General features: G+C 36.3%; 1 protein-coding gene across 1 annotated transcript; it reads right to left on the bottom strand.

Annotated features, from left to right (window-relative positions):
• Positions 1 to 1,827: 1,827 nt before the first annotated feature.
• On the bottom strand, positions 1,828 to 18,148 carry pnp4b (purine nucleoside phosphorylase 4b). Its single transcript, XM_079894079.1, has 6 exons — positions 17,894 to 18,148; positions 16,884 to 17,056; positions 13,862 to 13,965; positions 5,105 to 5,280; positions 4,811 to 5,001; positions 1,828 to 3,325 (listed from the first exon to the last, which is right to left on the bottom strand). The coding sequence occupies exons 1-6, from the start codon at positions 17,914 to 17,916 to the stop codon at positions 3,078 to 3,080; spliced, it is 915 nt and encodes a 304-aa protein (XP_079750205.1). The 5' UTR covers positions 17,917 to 18,148; the 3' UTR covers positions 1,828 to 3,077.
• Between the last annotated feature and the right edge of the window lie 4,471 nt (positions 18,149 to 22,619).

The raw sequence follows: 22,619 nt of genomic DNA, 5'->3' as shown, positions 1-22,619 counted from the left end.
GGCATCCTGCCTGCAGGTAGGCAGGCACAGACAGACAGATAGAAAGACAGTTCACCATCGTCACCACACACAGAAGTTCCCTGGTAGTCTGGCAGATAAGCTTGGTGCTAATGATGAATCCATATGTTATCACAAAACTGGTGTTTCCTAGGTCCCTAGCTCTCAGAACATTAGTGGTTCACAACACAGAACCAATGAGTCAATACAGACTCCTGATCAACCTGTTGTGACTTTCAGGCAATGACTAACACAATGTCTCTGTGCCTCTAGAGAAAGAGAAGCAGGACAGGGTGACATATGTTTGTGGTGTTGGTCACTAATTGCTGTATAGACACACAGATGGGTTGGCTGGCAGTTGTAGTGTGAGCCCAGGCCATTATGAAACACTCCTGCAGAGTATTGTTGTGAGGAGCTTACATCACACCTTAGCAAGTAAACAGTGACACCTGCACATGAAAACAACTCATCTACACCTCAGATGCTGAGATATACGCCATATGACACCTGCAATAAGAGTTGGAAACTTCTTTTCATGACAGTTAAGCTAAAAAAGAAAGATCTGAAAGAATCTGAGAGAGGGTGGGACAACCTGTCAATCACATGAGATTACAGCAATAGCAAACAACTATGATCCAACAATCCAATCAATTCCCAATGGACAAAATCAAATCCTGCCCAAAAATGTTTCTTGTCCAAGAAGCCGTTTCACACCGCACCACCTCGATAATAAGAAAACGGTAAAAATGGTCTCCAAGACGCCACAGCATTGCGCAGCCTTTTAAATTCCTCAAGAAATGCAATAACCTTTCACAGGTAAGAATGTGTAGGTTTGTGTTTTTCTATTAACTCAATATTACAGTGATTTAAACTATGGTAACTTTTTAATATTGTGTTAGCTAATGCCTTTGTCTTGTTTAGTGTTAATGATAGTTTACTGTATAGTTTTCAACACAGTTTTGTTGTTCGTACAACTTTTTATAATTGGTGTAGAAACTCTCCTCACTAAAAGATGCCTCAGGGTATGTTATTCACGGAAGAACAATTTATCCATCAAGCAGATCATTGTTGAGCAACCAGTGGGAAAAGGGAACCATTTTGTGTTTTATTTTTGTTTGTCTTGATCACTCATATGCCTATTTTAAATGACATTCCTTACTTGCTAATTTGACTTTGTTTTTTCCAAATATAAATGTCTTTATTGAAATCATTGTGACGTGAAAAATGCTTGCATTACTATTTGTCACTAATTTGTATCTCTCTCACAAACTAATTCAGCTTTGCTGCCAAATGAATTGCCAGCTATTTTTAGGAAGTCCGATTACAGTCGGTCTTAGCCTGGACGTCTAACATAAATAAAGTACTTTTTTGTCCCTCAGATAGCAGCAAATTGCCTACTGCGCTATAAATCTGTGACAGGTGTATCAGCAACCACACAGACATTTTGTCCTGGGTATTTTGGAACAGCTTCTAACCATGATGACATTTGGGAAGAAGTAGCAGGTCTGGATTTCTCTGATTATTCCACAATAAGCAGTTTCGTCCTTGCTAATGTATGTGTGAGGCTGTGAGCTTAAATGGTCGAAGTTCAGCCTTATGTTTAGTGAGAGATTTAACAGTCTGAAAAGAGTTTTAGATCCGTCTTTCTAGCAGAACTTTCAAAGACCCAAAGATTGTTAAGAGGGGAGCAATATTTCATGCTGACTCCAAAAAAACAGGAATACGAATTTGGGCTCAGTCTCAGTGAACTTTTGGTTTCTGCACTTGACATTCAAGGAAAATCAAAGAAGGTTGTGCCCGCAACATCAACACAATTCAAAACTCCTGATTAAGTAAAAATCCATTTTATTGATAAGAATACTCATTATAAGATGGGGCTAATTAGAAGAATGACTTTTTGACCCTGAAAGTTGCATCTTAGAAGAGCAAAAATGAAAGTAAATTATATGAGTTCTTCAAAATAGTTTGACCCAAGCTAGTATTTTTACCGTAACTGACATTATCACATAAATACCTGCACATAAACAACTCATCTACACTTCAGATGTTGAGACGCAGTGTATAGGATGTTTGTTAACATGGTCACTATGCTCTCAAAAGACTAACCAATCTGCAAATCTGAACATTTTAGTCATTAATATTTAAATTAATTTTTAATTACCATTAGGCGTCTGTCAAAATAGATCAGCAGAATCACTTTGTATGATTTTTATTTTTAAAGTTTGGTTCATATTGTTTTGAAAAACAAATTAATCTTTGTCCGTAGGCTCACAATAATAGAAAACTCAATGATGCAATAAATGGTTATACGAAAATGCTATATACATAATTAAGTTGTAAACACTTATGAAAACTTTTAGATGACTTCCTGCTTACAGTCAGCTTTTATATTCAGTTTAACACTTTCAGTGTTGATCTTAATGCTCGATGGAAATTATGCCATTTAACTGTCACTCTGACAGGAGTCATTTTGATGTCAGGAATGGTGTAACAATTATTTGAAATAGTGGTCCATAAATCCCACTGGGTGTATTAAGTTTGTAGTTCCAAGTAAGTTCGTCAATCTTATCACATGTACAATATATCAAGAGCTATTTGTTGCTTTTACACTGTAAGAACAAAAATCTGTAAATCTCTAAAACACAACACCATGCAATGCGTAATTCAAAATATGGGTAAGACACCTGTTAAAAATACAGAAAATTCCTTTTTATTAAAGGGTCATTTATAGGTTTGGAATTGGAACAACTCTATGATGAGTAATTGATGACAGACTTTTCTTAACGTGTAGATTAAGAACCGTATCTTGTGAAACAGAATGTTGTTTTTGGCTTATAAACATGGTTTGAAACATGTTCCCATTGAGATGTCAAATAATTCATTTCAACTATATATACAATTTTTTGCATTTTCATATTGAAAAGTCAGGAAAAGTCAACAAGACAACAATCACAATGTGGAGATCAAATACATCCTCTCCAAAAGCAGACAACCAGATAAAGGCTAAACATAACATAGCGCCTTTTGCATCCAATCACATGACTTCCACTGCGCCCATGATTGAACTGGTTTGATTGACCCTAGACGGTATTAGAGTAGATGCAGTTGTTGTTGTTGAGGGTCTCCACTTGGTGAGAGCGAGCGATGAAGGTCATGAGCATGTTCTGGAGCATCTCAGCTCTCATCTTGCTGATCTGCAGCACCTCCTCATGATTCACTTTCTCCTCACGACTGTAGTCAAGAGAAACCTTGTTGGTGATGAGTGATAGGCCAAGGACCCGCAGTCCGCAGTGCTTGGCTACTGTCACCTCAGGAACTGTGCTCATGCCTGTGAGGGCAGCAGGAAGAAAATAGAAAGAGAGAGAGACTCTTAATTCAATTTCTGTTGTGGCGCAGTAGGTGATTCATTAATAAAGCAGAACGGGTCTCACTCTCGCATAACACTTAATGAGGACTATTGGGGTCCTGATGTATACACAGGAGGGAGGACGCACACAGGAACCAGTTGTTGACCGGTCTAGCCAGAGGAGCCTACTTAGCACATACCCCACACTGCTGCCGTTTGGTAATCGGAGTCCAATTATCTAAGACATCATTCAACTCATCAGAGGACCAGGAGTAAGTATAGTTTATGCCAATCATATGGACAAGAGAGTTATTCATATCACTGATTAACAATCACATTGATTGAAGTGGGCTACTTTGGCCCTTTGGGTGGGCCTACTTTCCATCAGTTAATATGGCACGGCAGGTCTGCTAATATGGCACATCATTATTAACGAGCTGTAATTTTCCTGAAGCACCGATTAAAGGAGAGGCACTACACACAAAAGAAAACAGCAAGTTAAACCACTCAAACTCCTCAGAGAGAGGAAACCTGGTGCAGCATAATTTTATTATTTATAAACTACATTATCCTCTTTATATACTAGTATTTATTCATTTTGAATTAGCTTTCACTATTATATTATCGGTTTTCAGTAAGTTATTTTTTGTTAATTTTCAGTAGTGTTTAGTTCTAATAAAATATTCTAGAACTAATAAGCATTTTTTATTAGTTCTTTTTATATTTCTATATACATTTATTTCAATATAAGTTTTAGTCATTTTAGTACTTCAAAACAACATTTTTTATTTTATTTTAAGTTTAAGATTATCAATTATTATTATTATTATTATTATTATTACAATTATAGAAAATTATTTATTATTAGTTTTAGCTTTAGTTTTAATTTTACAATAACATCCCTGCTAAACATTGCAGATTTTTCTGGCCAAGAACATTCCACTTAAACTGAAAGTGGGTCAGTGCATTTATTTCTATTATTATCTATTGTATCAAGTAATAACTTATTGCAACTATATGCTAATGGATGTTTTAATAAGAGTGGAATGGATTTTTTCCCCTTTTTGATTTATTTTCATTTTTAACCATTTATTTCACCTAATTGATTAACTTTACCTCAAAGTACTGTAGTCATGCAATAACCGACTTTTCAGCACAATGTAATTTATGAGTATGAAAAACCATACATTAAGAAAGGATTGTAAATTATTTTTAAAATATGACCTAATAGATGTTTAGAATTGACAGATTTTCTGACAGAAAATCAGTATTAAAATCACTGATGAAAATATAAAAAAATAAAGAAATAAAAATGTCATGTTGTTTTGATGAGTGTGTTTCATATAAAGTGCTCCAATGTTTTTGACAACTTGAGTTGTGCACTTTCCCTGCGGCAGCTCAGAATTTTTTCATACGCATTTTTGCCAGTTTTCCCCCTTGTGTATTGTAACTGTCCATAGTCCATACCAACAGAGTCGCTCCCCAAGATGTGCAGCATGCGTGCCTCTGCGATGGTCTCAAAGTTGGGTCCACTAACCATACAGTAGACCCCCTCACGCACAAAATTGGAGTAGCCCAGCTCAGTAGTGATGTCCAAAACTAATTTCCTCAGGTCTTTGCTGTAAGCGTCAGACATACAAGGAAACCGGATCCCAAATCTGAGGAAGACAAGAAAGAACATGCACCATCACAATTCTGTAAAATAATAACTCTCACTCTTTCACACTTTACTCTGCCTTTTTCTCTCCCTTATCTGCATACCGTTCATCATTGGGTCCACACAGTGGGTGCTGTCCAGCAAACCCCGGCAAGTTAATATGGTCCTTAATGACCATAATGTCTCCCACTTTGAAATCCTGACAAAGACCTCCAGATGCGTTTGTTACGATAATGGTCTCCACACCCATCAGCTTGAAGATCCGCACGGGGAACGTGACCTGGAAAAATTCCCCAGAAAACACAAGCTGTTACAGCAGGATCTCTCTGACATATTATTTTCACTTTTAAATGATTAAATGAATGATACTTAGGCCTGGTTTAACAGAGGATTAGGTCTATTAGTTCAATTAGGACATTTAATTAGCTTTTATAAACGTGCCTTAGAAAAAAAAAACATTACTGGCATGTTTCTTGAGACAAAACAATGGACTGCATTCTTAAAATATGTCAGTGAAAGTTGCTTTCAGTTAAAACAACTCAAATGCATTTTAGTCCAGGACTAGGCTTAAGCATTGTCTGTGAAACCAGGGGTATACGTTGGCCCCTTCAGGTCCAGACGTTTTTAATGGAATAAAAATATCATGTGGCAGGTGAGTCTTCTCAAAATTTGGATAAGAAAATAACTGACAGTACAGAAATAAAGCAAAACAAATAGAATATTAATATTTATTTATATTTTTATATATTGATATGTAATGAAGTTTAAATTTATTTGATCAAATTCATAGGCTATTGGACAAAAAAAAAAGCATCTTTTCATTTCAGAAGACCACGTGGGTATGACAATATCCACATGCTTAAATGTGCAATGGTACCCCACAATGCCTAGTAACCACAGTTTTAGGCATGTATTAAATAAGCTTTAGTAATTCTAAATGGGATAAATATAGGAGTGTAGAGCAGGGAGCCATTAAGGGAGGTGTCAGTGTGAGCAGGAGATGAATAATGAACTTGCGGGCTCAGTACAGCACATCTCAAGAGGGATGTCACAGTCTGTCAGCCTGCTCTCCAGCTGACGAACCAGGGTCGACGTGGGGGGTTTCCGCGAGCAACACGGCCATTACAGATATACACACACGGGTCGCCGAGGTGGACCAGAAAATACGCCTCAGTTTGGTACCCTTTAAATCAAAAATGACTTCTTTGTGGAACGTAAACTCTCAGAGATCAAATCGCTTCATATTTGAGTATTTAACTCTCCTGAGAGAACTGGTCTAGGTGCTGCATTATAGGTTACCCGTCACCCGCAGTTTAATTAATGCGCACTATTACAGAGTAATTGGAATATGTCTATAAGAGAATCTTGTATATCTTGACACTGTATCATGAATTGGCATTTATTTCAATTTCAGGGAATTCACTGAGAATGGATTGCACTCGATGATTGACTCGTCATAGGCTATTTGCACGCGCTGTCTGTGTCCTTTTAGCACCGGATTCACTGAAGTAGTATGCAAATTAGATCATTTGAATATTAAAAAATGTCTATACGTCTGGTTTCTGTTATGTATAATAAGTCTGCATGTAAATAAATACGTGCATGAAACATTGATGTGAATTGAAATTATTTTATTATATTATTTTGTTTTGTTTTGTTTTTACAAAACAATACAGCCAAGTAACAAGACGAACACTGCTGCAACAATATTACAGTAATATTAATACAGAAATCCTCTGAGGTCATTGCCTCAGTAACTGAGATGCAAGATGGTGTCAATTGCTTTTATAACAAGAGTGCGAGAGTCTGTGGTGTGAGAGAAATGAAAATCACGCCAGTTCAGTTTACTGTTGAGTGAACTGACGTAAAGCATAAATATTAGGAAACATCAGATGGCTTAAACTGCTCAATGACACTTACACTCACCTAAAGGATTATTAGGAACACCATACTAATACTGTGTTTGACCCCCTTTCGCCTTCAGAACTGCCTTAATTCTACGTGGCATTGATTCAACAAGGTGCTGAAAGCATTCTTTAGAAATTTTGGCCCATATTGATAGCATAGCATCTTGCAGTTGATGGAGATTTGTGGGATGCACATCCAGGGCATGAAGCTCCCGTTCCACCACATCCCAAAGATGCTCTATTGGGTTGAGATCTGGTGACTGTGGGGGCCATTTTAGTACAGTGAACTCATTGTCATGTTCAAGAAACCATTTTGAAATGATTCGAGCTTTGTGACATGGTGCATTATCCTGCTGGAAGTAGCCATCAGTGAATGGGTACATGGTGGTCATAAAGGGATGGACATGGTCAGAAACAATGCTCAGGTAGGCCGTGGCATTTAAACGATGCCCAATTGGCACTAAGGGGCCTAAAGTGTGCCAAGAAAACATCCCCCACACCATTACACCACCACCACCAGCCTGCACAGTGGTAACAAGGCATGATGGATCCATGTTCTCATTCTGTTTACGCCAAATTCTGACTCTACCATCTGAATGTCTCAACAGAAATCGAGACTCATCAGACCAGGCAACATTTTTCCAGTCTTCAACTGTCCAATTTTGGTGAGCTCGTGCAAATTGTAGCCTCTTTTTCCTATTTGTAGTGGAGATGAGTGGTACCCGGTGGGGTCTTCTGCTGTTGTAGCCCATCCGCCTCAAGGTTGTGCGTGTTGTGGCTTCACAAATGCTTTGCTGCATACACTGTAAGAAATGATTCTGTGGTCATGTAGATTTGAATTAATGTTTTTGGTTAAAATGTATTCAATATAATTGTGTTATTGATTTTGAGGCAAATATTTAATTAAATTTCAAATAAAAATGTTTGGAATAAAATCTACCCATTGTAGTTAAATAAAACTTAAGCATTATATTTATCTAATCCCAAATTGAGAGAATATTGAGTGAATTCAAATCAATGCAATCAGGCTAATTTTAATTGAAAAGCACTTCCTGTCAAAGTGCGCCTTTTTTTAAAAAAAATGCAGCAGGCTACCTAGCCACAAGACATTTGAAGAGAGTAGGCTACAGACAGTGAATATTCGTCTTCTTCCACATTGCTCATCTTGCTAAATTTAACTGATCGACTAAGGTAAGAAAACTTCTTTTGTTATCACTGGGCTAGTAAGAAGAATGCATGTAACGTTAGTGGTATATTACAATATAAAATGAGTTATCACAGAAAAAGAGACTCAGCAGCAACACAAAGTTGGCTTCTGTTGGAAGGCTATATATTAATGTAGCAGTGTGATTTTGTTGCGCTATAATATGAACACAGCATTATACATTTTGGAAGAATTCTTATGTATCGAAGTCAAACTTTTATTTTGAAGGATGTGGGTTAGCATTTCCACTATGGTTCCTAGGTCCTTTGCGTGTTAATATCGTATCCTCAGTATGTTTTTTATGAAATTGCGTAAATAAGTACATTGTGTTTAATTTTAAGGTTCCATAAAGAGAAATATTTGGGGTTATCGCTGGAAGAGCATCTTATATTTCAGACGGCACTTGACTCACTTCCGTTGGCTTTACTTCCCGTGTGTGGAGCTCGTCTTCCCGAGGCAGGTAACGTAACTTCTCTGTGTTGTTTCACTGTTTTGTTTGTTTCAACTTGCAAATGTGAAGGTAACTTAGCTAAATCCACGTGAAGTCAGTCTATTAACAGTGTTACGTTTTAGAGCCGCAATTTTATTTATTTTCATGCATAAATCTGTTAATTTTAGTGTGGTGATGTCCGTCCATAGCGGCTAGCACTTAAGTTAGTTAGCTAACGTAACTTTAGCAGGAGGGGAGGACGCTTAACATGGCACAAACTCTCATTTTACAGCTAAACCGTACACTAAAAGTTTCTGAAAACATTTTAGGAACAGAATACTGTTTCATATCTGATTTGCAAAAAGTACATTTTGATGCTAATTTTATTTGTTATTTGGTGATTTGATTTCATTGTGTAGTATTAGTACGTTTTAAAATTTTGTTTTAGCCTATTTTCATTTTGGGCCTAAGGTTTTGGCCATTTGGCACGTTGTTGGGTGTGGAAGGTTACTAATGTGATTGCTTTATCTGTAAATTAAATTAATGATAATTTTTTCAGAATTTCTTTGATCTGAATATTTTTTGGTAATGCATCGTGTAGGTCTTAAATTTACATCTTTATGGTCTTAAAATGTCTTAAAAAGGTCTTAAATTTGACTTATTGTAACCTGCATGAACCCTGTACAAAAACATCAAAATAGAGAAGAAAACAAAACAAAGAATAATTTGACACCAAGGCCTGTGAGAAAATAAAATCTAATAAAATAGATTTATAAGCTATGAAAACAATAATGAATTTTCTAGTAATGTGTTTTATACTAAGACAATAACAATTTCTTGTTGCAGGACACTGAGAACTTGGAGGAACTTGAACAGGTCATAATGGCCATTACTGTGACCCCAAAGCCTGGACCTTCTACAAGCAACAGCCCAAAGAACATTGGGATCGTCATAGAGGGCATGAAAGTGATCACAGGACTTGGAGATATTGCAAGGGCTTGCTCTGTCCTCCTTGGCTTGACCTACGCGCTGAATGTCGATTATCCCAGACAGCTGAAGTACACCTTTGAGGTGTTCCAAAAACTTTTCTTGAAACTGGATGATTCAAAGCTTTCAAACAAAGTCCAGTCCCTCAAGAGCAAACTTCAGGCTTGAAATGAGACCGTATTGCAGTGCAGACTTTTGTGCTACACAATGTCCATCTTCTACAGCGCTTGAGAATTGCACATTTGAAAGTGCTACGTTTGTATGTTGGCACTGATTTGTCCCACGAATCTCGTGACATTTCAATTGTTGTAAGTTCAAAGTACAAATGAACTTTTATGCACTTTTATAATTTATGCTTTGGCACATGCCATTATGGAGTATTTTTCTTAAAAATCTTTATTGCTCTTCTTTTTTTTTTAAATAGTTGAAGTCAGCATTCTGTCCTTTTCAAATGTCTGGTTTGAAATGCAAGATCCAACTTCTGGCTTGAAATGAGACTGGTTGCAGTGTACAATGATGTGCTACAGTGTGTTGAAAGCACAAAAGTTAATTGTTAATAAAATTCTTATTTGAGTATTTGAGTTCTGTGCTTTCTGGGTATTGAGAAATGAGTATTTAGATTTAATTCATTGCATTGATTGAATTCGAATCAATGTGCAGATTAATGTAGATGATAATTACGCAATTATGATATGTAGAATTAAATTAATTTTTATTAGTACTATTTACACATTAGGGAGTTTATCTTTTTCAAATCAACTCAATATTTTTGTTTAGGTTTTAATTAATTTATATAATTAATCTATTCAAATCTACTCATATTAAATGGATAACTATTAAGGGTCTCATTTAATTAATATTTACTCAATTCCAAACCTTGTGAAATTTAATTAATAATATTGCTTGTAATCTGTTGCCTCATTTTTATTGAGTAGATATGGTGTATCTTTTCTTACAGTGTACCTCGGTTGTAACGAGTGGTAATTTCAGTCAAAGTTGCTCTTCTATCAGCTTGAATCAGTCGGCCCATTCTCCTCTGACCTCTAGCATCAACAAGGCATTTTCGCCCACAGGACTGCTGCCGCATACTGGATGTTTTTCCCTTTTCACACCATTCTTTGTAAACCCTAGAAATGGTTATGCGTGAAAATCCCAGTAACTGAGCAGATTGTGAAATACTCAGACCGGCCCGTCTGGCACCAACAACCATGCCACGCTCAAAATTGCTTAAATCACCTTTCTTTCCCATTCTGACATTCAGTTTGGAGTTCAGGAGATTGTCTTGACCAGGACCACACCCCTAAATGCATTGAAGCAACTGCCATGTGATTGGTTGATTAGATAATTGCATTAATGAGAAATTGAACAGGTGTTCCTAATAATCCTTTAGGTGAGTGTATATGACGAGGCCACACAATAATGACGCAGAAGTAGGGTAGTGGAATGAAAAACCCCCAGTACAGTCTAGAGATGCGTACAGTTGAGACAAGCCCTCTAAATGCATCTGAACACCATAAAGCTGCTTTACTTGCTGCAGAGAAACAGAGGTCAGTGAAGGGCTAACTAATCTTGACTGTCCAATTACCCTCCAAAGCACATCTCTCCACAACAATGAGATCACTTAAAGAAGCCATAATAACTGTTTGTGTTACCAAGGGCAAACATGAAAGCAAGTTTGCATCATAAACTGTAATGGAAATGAGTTGGGTCCAATTTTAGGATACAGTGAGTTGGCACCGATTTGCACAGTGACTCACAGATATGAGTCAGCTAAAGCAAAATGAACAGTGGACTGAAGGTACAAAACCAGCTGTCACAGTTTGACAAAAGATTTAATAACCAGATTGGTTGAGCTTCTAAATTGATGAAAAAAATAAAGACTAAACATTGCTAAGCAAAGAGGACACTGACAACGCACCGACAGAGCAGGTTACTTTTGATATGAAACAAAGTCTCAGCTTTCAAATTCTATCAATTTTATTACAAAATTCAAACAAATGTGGCATGACAGATCACTGTATCTGTGTTCCTCTTTATTACTAGTTATAGCACCAAATAAACATGAATAAGCATCAGAAGGTATGCTGAAAGATACAGTACAGCTTAGTAAAATGTATTAGTCTCATGTAGTCATTCAATGAGTGTTTCAATGGCAGAAAGACGTGAATAAAACAGTTTATTGTGAACAATATGTCACTTAAAGCCAATCAATGACCATTTTACATAGCTAGAAAAATTAACTCTAAAGAGGAGCATTTTGCTAAATATATGCACTATATAAAAAAAAAATTATTTTACTCTTATATCGTTAAAAAATATTATACAGGGTTCCCACACCTTGGTTAACTTCAAATTCAAGAACCTTTCAAGGACCTTCAATTCAAGGACTTAATGTGGAACACATTTGCTGTGTTCAACAAACAACGTTGATGGACCATCGTAGTGGTTTCGTGCGCGCGTGAATGTCATGGCAACGTACAACACAAAGTACCGGGAAACACTTAACGTAACGTGTAAATGCGCGTAACTAACGTAAATCAAGCAAGCTAGTATTCATAGGCCACAAAGTGTTGGCGAAATAACACGTTAGCGGACCGGAGGGAATATATGAATTTTTTTTCCAGAAAACTTCTTGCACAAAATAAATTCAAGCACTTTCAAGGACCTGTATCTATGTACGTTTATTTTCCAAAACTTTCCAGGGCCTTGAATTTTTTTTCTTTTCAGATTCACAAACTTTCAAGGATTTCAAGGACCCGTGGGAACCCTGATTATATAAAAAATGCATTATATTAAGAATGAGTTGTTAATTTTTAGCCTTTAATAATAATGCCACAGGAGACCGGTTTCCCTGTATGTTCACAGCATTAGTTGAGAGAGATTTGATTCCTTGAGAAAAATGTATAGGCCCCACTCTTACTCGTATTTTAGCCAAATGAATCAATATTGAATCAAGAACAGAATCGAATCGCAAGCTTATGAATCGAATCACCCCTCACCACCCCATCCGTAATTCTCACTCCAGGCTAATCTGAAAAGTTGGCAGCCCTGCCTTACAATACATAATTAGATTCCCAATGCTATGGCAGGTTCTTCCGCTCAATCCCTGTCATTTTTTTTAATAGAAACAGTAAATGAAAAAAATATGTACCCAATGCTTCGCCCAAATGTTAGGATGTTGCGCTGGTAATGTCATGGGTGAAAATGTCATCATAAAATACTATAACAGGGACATTTGCCTCACTATTTTTTTAACACCTGCCTGATTTGATCTGACATGCGAATTGTTTTTCTGCATCCTATTTAGGACAGATATGCAAATTGGGATGCAGTGTGTGTTTATGCGCCACAGCCATTAAGACATTAAATACATAATAGTGCTGTGAAAAGCTTGAGTTTGATAATACAGGGGGATGATGGATTTAATGCCCCAGCCTCATATTAAGACTAAAAAGCTTTTGGCTGGCTGTAGAGGGCATGGTGGCCATGACAACTGATTGTAATGCATTGTGTCATGCTGTCAGGGCTGCAATTACAGTGACAGTCCCACTCCAGGGCAAGAGGTTGCAGATTCCTTGGTAAATTAGTAAAAAGTGGCTCTCTGGCCCCATGTGCAACAGATCATTTATTCCCCTGCAGACTTTGATGGAGAGAAAGCCAAGAGCTCACACAAATCATGCTGCTTGGTTGAACTCCGGGGTAAATTAACATTTGAAAACTTATAAATTAACAAGGACTTTTAACCGATGTGAAAATGTATTCATGATTAATATCAACATGCTAATGCATTCAGATCCTTTTTAAAAGAACAAAACTGTTTTCCTGTTCACAAAGGACTATGAGAGCAAGCTGAATATTATCAATGAACTGCTTTGATACGAGAGTGACAAGAGCAGTGAGCAGTTTGTTTCTCCTCCACACCTGCTTTCTCAGCATTCAGCCTCGGTATTCATGCATCTCCTGGTTGGGACAGATAAAGTTAATGACCCATACTGGAGGCAACAGCTCCTCTCTGTTTTAACAAATAGGAGCTGTTTACAATGAGTTTACTTGTCCTTGAGGTGATGCTAAAAGGAACCAAGGCCACTGCTTGAAACGCACATCACATTACTTTACACGACATTGATGCCACAGAGTTAACAAAAACGGGATTTGTGATATAGCTTTTACTTCAAGTAAAGAAACCACTGTGCTTGTAAGTATTATAAATGGATACAGCTAAGAACCGTATCGAAAGGCAAGATGAAGTTAAATCAGTTAAGGGCAAGATAAACAACAAGATGGCTGTGGTAGCACCTGCAATAGAGGCATCAAACTGTGTATTTGAGCTCACCTTGCACAATGAGTAACCCTCGTACAGATGGAACCTTCCTTGCATGAAGACACAGGACTCGCCTTTGATGTGACCAAACACCAGGCACCCTTCATGACCAGGAACTATGCATAAAGAGACAGACATATCAGTGAAAAACATGCTTATTCATAACTTGCAAGTACATACAAGTATATATATATATATATATATATATATATATATATACTGTATATATATATATATATATATATATATATAACAAATTGCGGTTCAACACACTGTTTTGCATCATTTAAGAATGTGATCATATCCAAATATACCAACTTGAGGAGATAATATCACGAGAGCAACGTTTTTGGAGGTAAAGGATAAAGGGAAACACATAAGGGAAACACATTGTAATTGCAGCATTTCACATAACTAAGAACGACAAACTCTACAAAACCATTTAGGGCCAGATTTACTAATCAGGGTAAATTATGCAGCCATGGCAAGTGCAAAATGGGTTAAGAAATTTTTTTTTGGGTGTTAAATAATGGCTCAAATAGACTGATTTATTTAAATCTCCTCCCATAAACTTTGAAACTGAAAGGGAAACTCCAACAAATGCATATGAAATAAGGTCAGGTGCAAACACAACTGTCCACACATTTCCATCTCTAATTTTTCACTGCAAGTCTTTAGTAAATCATGTAAGTAGTTTTTGTTTAATGCCAAGTTTGGCATAGTAAAATTGGTCCTTAGTCTGTGAAAAATAAATAAATATGACTCTACCACAGTGTGATGTATGAAGCTTCTTAATAATAAAAACGCAGTGTATTGGGCTCTAAAGCTGTCTCTCCCCAGTAAAGAACCTCCTGCTGTAAAGAATTTACTCTTTGCTCTCTCCCTAATATATTATGTCTACCTAAGGGTTTTTCATCTATGCAAAACCTCTCTGTAATGTGCAAATAAAAGGTCAGATGCTGCCATTGATAACAGATGTCATCTAATCCTTTTCTATATGGCGTTAACTGACTAATGACTTTCCCCAAATCTAAGAGATCCTGCTGGCTTGGCTGTATTTAGAAGTTCATTGATTTGCATTTGCATGTTCACTTTGCTCATTCAACAATCTAAAAAAAGTTAATACCTGCTGCTTAGGGATGACTGCTGACATCATCAAGAATGGCATTAGTGAGACTGATTGTGTATCATTATACGAACAGGTGGAACAAACATTGTTTTCTAACGTTATGAGCCAGTAGGAGGCTGCAGTTTGTTTGTGGCTTCAGGAACTTACTTTGACATGTGAACAGGCCGACTGAGCCAATTGAATGTAAGCTTATGTAAATATAACCTTGAATTTTGGCCGATGAGATGTGTTTGGCCCTAAAACCTGCAGCGTAATGAGGTTCTGCTGGAATAATAGCTCTGTTTTTCCAGGGGCCGATTCCTCTTTTCTTGCACGAGCATTGATGAATGGCTCTGAGAAAAAAACTCATTCAGAGAGGGGGCTTATTACACTCACCGTGAAATGTATTTCCTGCAACATTGTAAAAATGAATGAGCAAATGAACGTTTCAGTGCATGCCGCCTGAGTTTTTTTTTTAAATCAGATTGTCACAAATTGGCAAAACAGTGGGTGTAATGAGAACAGTTCTGAGATAAATTTAGTAATGCTTAAAAATGACTAATTATCGAAATTAGTTTTAATGAAAAATAAGTGACATATTCAAGAAGTACATATTTTGAAAGTTATATGTGTATATGTATATATACACTGTATAACTTTCAAAATATGTACTTCTTGAATATATATATATTCACACACACACACACACACACACACACTGTATAACTTTCAAAATATGTACTTCTTGAATATATATATATATATATATATATATATATATATTCACACACACACACACACACACACACACACACTGTATAACTTTCAAAATATGTATTATTTTATATATTTTTTATTATATTAATCTGTCTAATATATATATATATATATATAATAAAAAATACAAAATAATAATAATAATAATAATAATAATAATAATATGCACTTGAATGCAATATGAATGATAATTAAGTATAATCATATTAATATTATAATTGTTTACTATAATCACTTCTTAAAATGCTTCAAATCACATTTTTACTACCTGTAGCAGTTATGTGCGAGTATATTGTCTATTTTGTCCATATTTTGTCTGATTTTGACTGATTTGATTTTGATTTGACACTTGCTGATTTATATGAATGATGCAATGGGCAATGTGAAGAATTTATTATTTAAAAAATGAGCACAGAGCATCCATAGTTCATTCTCATTATTCAAACTGTCAGTCATTTCTCTGTTAGTCTCCATAAATGCAGCGAATTTAAATTATGAAGTGGATTAGACAAAGAATGACAACACAAATGGATTCTAAGACCCTTATTATACTTTCCCTTATTTACAAGGGCTCTTATTCTTCAGCCATCCATCATACACACACACACACACACACACACACACACACACACACACACACACACACACACACACACACGCTACAGGTAGTGCAAATATCATTTGATGCATCTGAACACTTCCCAAGATTATTCACCTCACCATATTAATATTTAAACCTGTCAAAGATATCATAACTCCCTGTGGCAGATATTAGGGGCTATTTTTGCTCCAGTCATAATATTTTATTCATAGGCAGTAGTTATTCATTTTGTAGCTCATATTACCAGGAGCTGGGCATAATTTGTTAACCATACAATACAATGAGGGACAGAATGAAAACCTCTGTGTTTTCAGATTCCCTCCAACAACTCCTGTATCTGTCTAGTGGCATTTTATAGACTCAACATGCTGACTGAAATGACCACACTATGTAAATTAACATAAGAACGTCCACCGACTTCATCCTTTGCTTTATTACTGCATATGCCAACTATATTGTGTAGCATTGCTATGAGGGTTGTTTCTTTTGAAAGAAAGGAGCAAGAAAGAAATTTATTCAGCTCTGATACACTTCCATGAATCCGGTACCTGTGCTCACTGGGAAATTGGGAATGTCCTCATAGCGGATGATCTGTTTATTTGAGACACTGTCTGCGAGAAGTCCTAGTCCAGAGCCGCACACGATAGCTATCTTTGGCCTGTGTCTCGTCCTGCTCAGCAGCCATTCTGTAGTCAGTTTGCAGTCCTCAAAGGAACAGCAGCTGAGTCGGGAGAAAGAAAGATACATTAGAACAGGTCACATTGATAACTGCTCAAATTGTGTCTGATAAGATACAAAGTGAAAATAAACAATCATCTGATTATCAGCCAATGCTTACAGTGAGAAACATGATAATCTTTCGAAGATCATCAAGACATTTTTATGCAATATCAACATCATATCATGATCAGATATCAATACACCATATATATCTTTGACATTAAATTCCACCATAATGTAAGAACAATCAAACTTCACTGTATTCATTTTTCATCATTTTTTATTACATCCCAAGATTTCAGAAGAGTCAGTTATGGAAATATAATGGCATAGCACACAGGAAATTAACTAATATAAATGAAACCACAGAGACCCTCTTGATAGTTGGAAATATGCTGGTAGCCAAAAAAGCTGAGAATATAAAGCTGGCGTAATGTGGTTAAAGCAGAAAAGGTAAAAAACTTAGTAGCAATCACAGTGAAAATGCAAACAGTGGACACATTTACAGTTTCTAAAAGCAGTTTTGATGAGTCATAAACGCAAAATTTACAGCATGCAGTTGTCAAGGCTCTGTTTCATTTGCATCTCATTTGAAGATAATTCTGCACAGTCTTCATATTGTGACTCAGCTGTGTTTGGCAGGGCTGATATTTTTTATTGGCCTTACTGATTTGATTAAATGCATAAAGGATCTTACTCTAAGATAACAGCTGTGAATCCAAATTACAACTCTTATCAACTCTTTAAGTAAACAGAAAATGTAAATATGTTTTCAGCAAATATGTTCCTTTACTCAATCTTTGGTAGTATATATCAATGACATAAAACTAAAATTTACCATGAGTTTTCCTTGGTGTGCATGATCTCAGTCACAAGTAGTCACAGGCTGACAGGACCTGGAAAAAGTGTGCACTTGTTCTATGAGAACAGATAAGAAAGACATAGCCTAGAATAACCCCTCAAAGAACTATAAGGTCTCGTCTCATTGGCTGCATTAATGGTGAGAGCAGGAAATAATCCTTTCCAAGAAATTATATGACCCTGTCCCCCGAGAAACTTTACTTCCAGACACTAAAATAAATGCAATTTACTCAAAATGCAGACAACCGTGAAAAAGGCTATAGTGTAGAGGCTATAATGCACTGTCTTTTATGTTAGATCTACTGGTAACTAAAAATGGGTTGAGAACTATCACTTAGATTATGGGTCTTAAATGGATAGTTCACCTAAAAATTTAAATCCTGTCATCATTTACTCAACCATCCAATCTTGGCTCTGACTTTTTTCTTCAAAACACACACACAAAACAACTATCTAAACTATCTATCTCTTCAAGAGGGAATGTTCTGACTTAAGGAAACTTAAACAAATATTTTGTTCTGTATAAAGCTGCATTTTTACAGTGACATTAGCTTGAGAAAATAATCACTATGAAAACACATCGTCTACCCACACCAGTCTATGCGAGGTAGCGTGACTTAGACTACGGTAAATAGCAAACATTTTTACATGTTTGTGCACTTTGCTGAGCTGTGAGATTACTGTATACATTATAGCTTAGAGCTTCGAGGTCCATTATAATTCTCTAAAGCCCTAATACTGTGGCTTGGAAATGGATTGGCAGACTCAGTGTTGGAAAGGTGCAACTCTAAATCTAAATACGCTGATGCATTTACAGCAGTGTCTGAAACATCATTTTTACTCAGAGATATTGAGCGGAATCCAAAGATAGAAAACTTACTGTAATACAGAAAATAACCTAATCTGAACATTATATGAGAAACCACAATTAGGCTTTTTTGTTTTTCACTAAATTGCATAAAATTGAGACTTTTATTATTTACGCATTTACATAATTTGTTGAATGAAACAAGCTTAGTATCAGGACTCTTTATTTTGTGCCAGGGGTCCAAGGTAGTTCCTGTCAATGAGTAACATAACCAGATGTTAAATTATATAACAGATAGACCTACATGATACCCACGCAAAGCAGACTGACCAACAGTGACAGAAAAGTGAATGGATTAATCATTCATTCTACTTTTACTGAGTTCAGATGGTTCAAAGATTTGTCAAGTGCATATTTCCAGCTGAAAAGGAACATAGGGAAACACAGATCATGACTATCTGTACACACATAGGCTAACTATTAACCTAGCTCTGTTAGCATAGGTCAACTCACTATCAACATCTCACGTAAAAACTCTTTATTTTTTGCCATTTCACAAGTTTAAAAGTTCACCCAAAAATGAAAAATTTTGTCATCATTTAATCACCTTCAAGTTGTTCCAAACCTGTATGAGATTGTTCTGTTGAACACAAAATAAGATATTGTAAAGAATGTTGGGTGTTTTTTTGGAGGTTTTTGGGTGAACTATCCAACTAACTATTTAATTTTGTAAAAGTTTTCAATTCAGTGGGAAGAATGAATGCCTTATCGAATCAAGACATTGATAAGTTAAGGATTATTCCATATAATAATGTTAACGTTACTCTGTTTATTAGTATTTAGCTTATAGGTCCTTTACATACAATCTGCAAGCAATCAAATCATCATCGCATGGCACAAGCTGATTGGCCTCTGCTGATCCTGCAGTCAATGTGATTGCTTGCTCAAAATGTAAACAGTCTGGTTCATTGTTTGCTGTAAGCTAGTTCTGCAGTGCGCTATCAGAGTTCCTGCTATGAGATTTATGTATCTACTCTATTTACACAGCAGCAGCAGCAGCAGCATATCTTACATGCTAACAGCAGCATGCCTGTGCATCTATTAGCAGTAGCAAGTCCATACTTGCTCTGCAGCAGCAACGAAATCAGCGAATTCTTGTGCACCAAATCAGCATTTTAGAATTCCGAAGGATCATGTGACATTGGACTGGAGTGTATGACTGGAGTGATGGCTTCTTTTTTCTGTATGTATCTAACAAGACTTTGTCAGACAGACAGACAAATATATTTGTCAAGTCAATACAATCAAAATCTGACAATCTCCATCTGGACTGCTATTGGACTGGTGTTGTGTTTTGATCAGATTTCATTTGATGAGCCCTGCAGGGAGGACGGGTGAGACTGACCGTGACTGTTTGTCCAGACATACAATCTGCCAGCTGTCTCACCAACATACAGGTGCTGGCAGAGCTGTGGGGTCCCTTCAGTTAGCAAACAATCTTCCACCGACCCATCAGAAGAGGGGAGCGGGAGGGTGTGGTCAAGGTAAATGAACATTTTAAGAACTGGCAGTGCATGTTACGTATTGCATGTGTGTGTTTAATGGATGACTTGGCATGGATGTCAGACATTGTTCACTCATCACAACATAGCTGGCTAGTTGATGCTGAGCAAGTGAAAAACCTGCCAGATCAGATAAAGATGCAACAATATAAAGACACTCAAACACTACAGACAGACCAACTAAAAGCCACACACACATACACAAAATAATTTGATTTCATTTCATTATAAGATTTCAATAATGATGCATGCTATTTAAAAACAGTATATTACATCACACACTCTCCATTACAATAAAATCACTTTTGAAAATCACATAATTATGAAACATATTTGCAGTCACAGATTAAGAAAGTCAAGCAAACCCAGAAACTTACAAGAAAACTTACACAAACAAGAAACGTACATTGATAGGGTGATGTAGCACGTATCATACCTTCATCATTGTTGTAGCAGAAGTATGTTCAAAAAGGCTCCCTTCTGTATCATACCTATATCAATTCTATAGTGCATCCAGACTGGTTTAATTGCACATAGCTTCACTGACATCAGCTCAATGGACTTAGATCAACCTATAATTAATCATCTCACCTAACTTTATTGAGGTCAAAGGTTAATGATCCATCAAGTCTATATTCGCTGGGTGGCCGTGACTGAAATGTCAAGCCTGAAACCTCGACTCTCCTGACTGGTTTGCTCCACAAGCAATTTGTAAGATGACTAGACTAATAATGACATCACTTTACTAAGAGTCAATACCATCTTACTTTTGAATCAATATATGATCTTTGTGGAATTCTTCCTTCATCTCTCCTCTGTCAGAAAACATTGCTTATTTAACTGCGGGGAAAAAATGTACTTGTTTCTCTTGGGCAATTTAAATCAATAATATTTCTGCTTCTTACTCACATTGTTCATGGATCTTCTGCCAATAAATCACTTCAAGGTCACATTGTGCGAGTATGCAAAATCAGATATTACATATCCAGGCCAAGATCTCTGAATAAAAAAACAAATATAAGTAAAATATATAGGCCTATTTCCTTTGTTGTCAACAGATTAATCATCATAGTCCCAATAAGTTCTGTCCCAACGAACTTGACAAATCAGACTCAATTAGGTTACATTTCAATGGAACAAACTGCTGATGCAATCAGGGAAGCACATATCCAGATCTATAAATCAGTGCGTCACATCAGCAATTTCTCAGCTGAGAGGTCAGGACTAATCATGTATTAATATAATGATCTTACAGCACAGTCATTGTGAAGCTGTTCGTGATTCTGTCATTGTTTACTCGTTCCAAACTTGAATTACTTACTTTCTTCTGTGGAATGCAAAAGGGGTGTTTACTGTATGTGAATCTGGGCATTTTCTATTAATCAACACATTAATAATTACATGACACCATGTTTTACCTTTACATCGACCTCATAAGTTAGATTGAAAGTAACATATTTGTAATTTAAGTTCTCAAAACGGTCTTATAATTGTTATTAAGAAAATCATGAATCGTGAAAAGCAAGTAATGCAAAAAACATATAGAATAATAGATATAAAATGTCTCAAATATTGCAATCTATTGCTAAATTCTGCATAGGTGTCTATTTTAAAGCCAGGACTGAGATTTTTGATGCATAGTGAAAATTTATTTGAGAGAAGGCAGCAGATTGTGAATTTGTCATTTCATTTCTGCCTTTAATGGTTATGCACATACAAACACACACACAGAGAAATGTTTGGGAACAGCAAATCCAAACTTCAATCACTGATACAAATTTATACCACTCCAATGCTAGAAATGTCTTGTGTAATGTCACAGAACGGGTTTTACATTATCCCCAAAAATGCTTAATGTTCCTTGAATGGAATTTTCTTCTGGTAAATCAGCTGAGGAAACTGGGAAATTACTTTTTGACAAATCACATGTGAAACACCATTTTCTATTAATCTTTGAATAAATTCAATTGCAAACGAAGGTAGGCCTATTATAATTCAGATCTCATTCTCCATACATAGGCTACATGAACAGCCTGTGTGTTTGTTACTGATTAGCTTATTGCGTACTTAGATATTAGATAATTATATAATGCGTCTCATTTCTATCTCTATGTTGCGTTAAGTAACGTAAACACGGGCACTGGCAGGGTTTTGGTCCACTGAACATCGGGACACTACTGTGACATGTGACGCGATTACCTGGTCCCGTAATAAAACGTCACTGTGTATTTATCAATGGCTTTGCTGTATTTGTCAGAACGGTTATTAAAGGGATAGTTCACTTTGAAATTAAATTTTGGTATGTTTTAGCTTACCAGAAGGGCATCCAAGAT

This window comes from Squalius cephalus (genome assembly GCF_949319135.1).
Source record: "Squalius cephalus genome assembly, chromosome: 15".
Lineage (NCBI taxonomy): Eukaryota > Metazoa > Chordata > Actinopteri > Cypriniformes > Leuciscidae > Squalius > Squalius cephalus.
This window is presented reverse-complemented; position numbering and strand designations above follow the sequence as displayed.

Excerpts from the sequence above, each read along its gene's own strand:
- pnp4b (XM_079894079.1), bottom strand. The coding sequence starts at position 17,916 with ATGCACACCAAGGAAAACTCATG. Across the intron at positions 5,002-5,104 it reads TGTGGACCCAATGATGAACG|ATTTGGGATCCGGTTTCCTT; the intron begins GTATGCAGATAA and ends TGTCTTCCTCAG. Across the intron at positions 3,326-4,810 it reads CTTGGGGAGCGACTCTGTTG|GCATGAGCACAGTTCCTGAG; the intron begins GTATGGACTATG and ends CTGCCCTCACAG.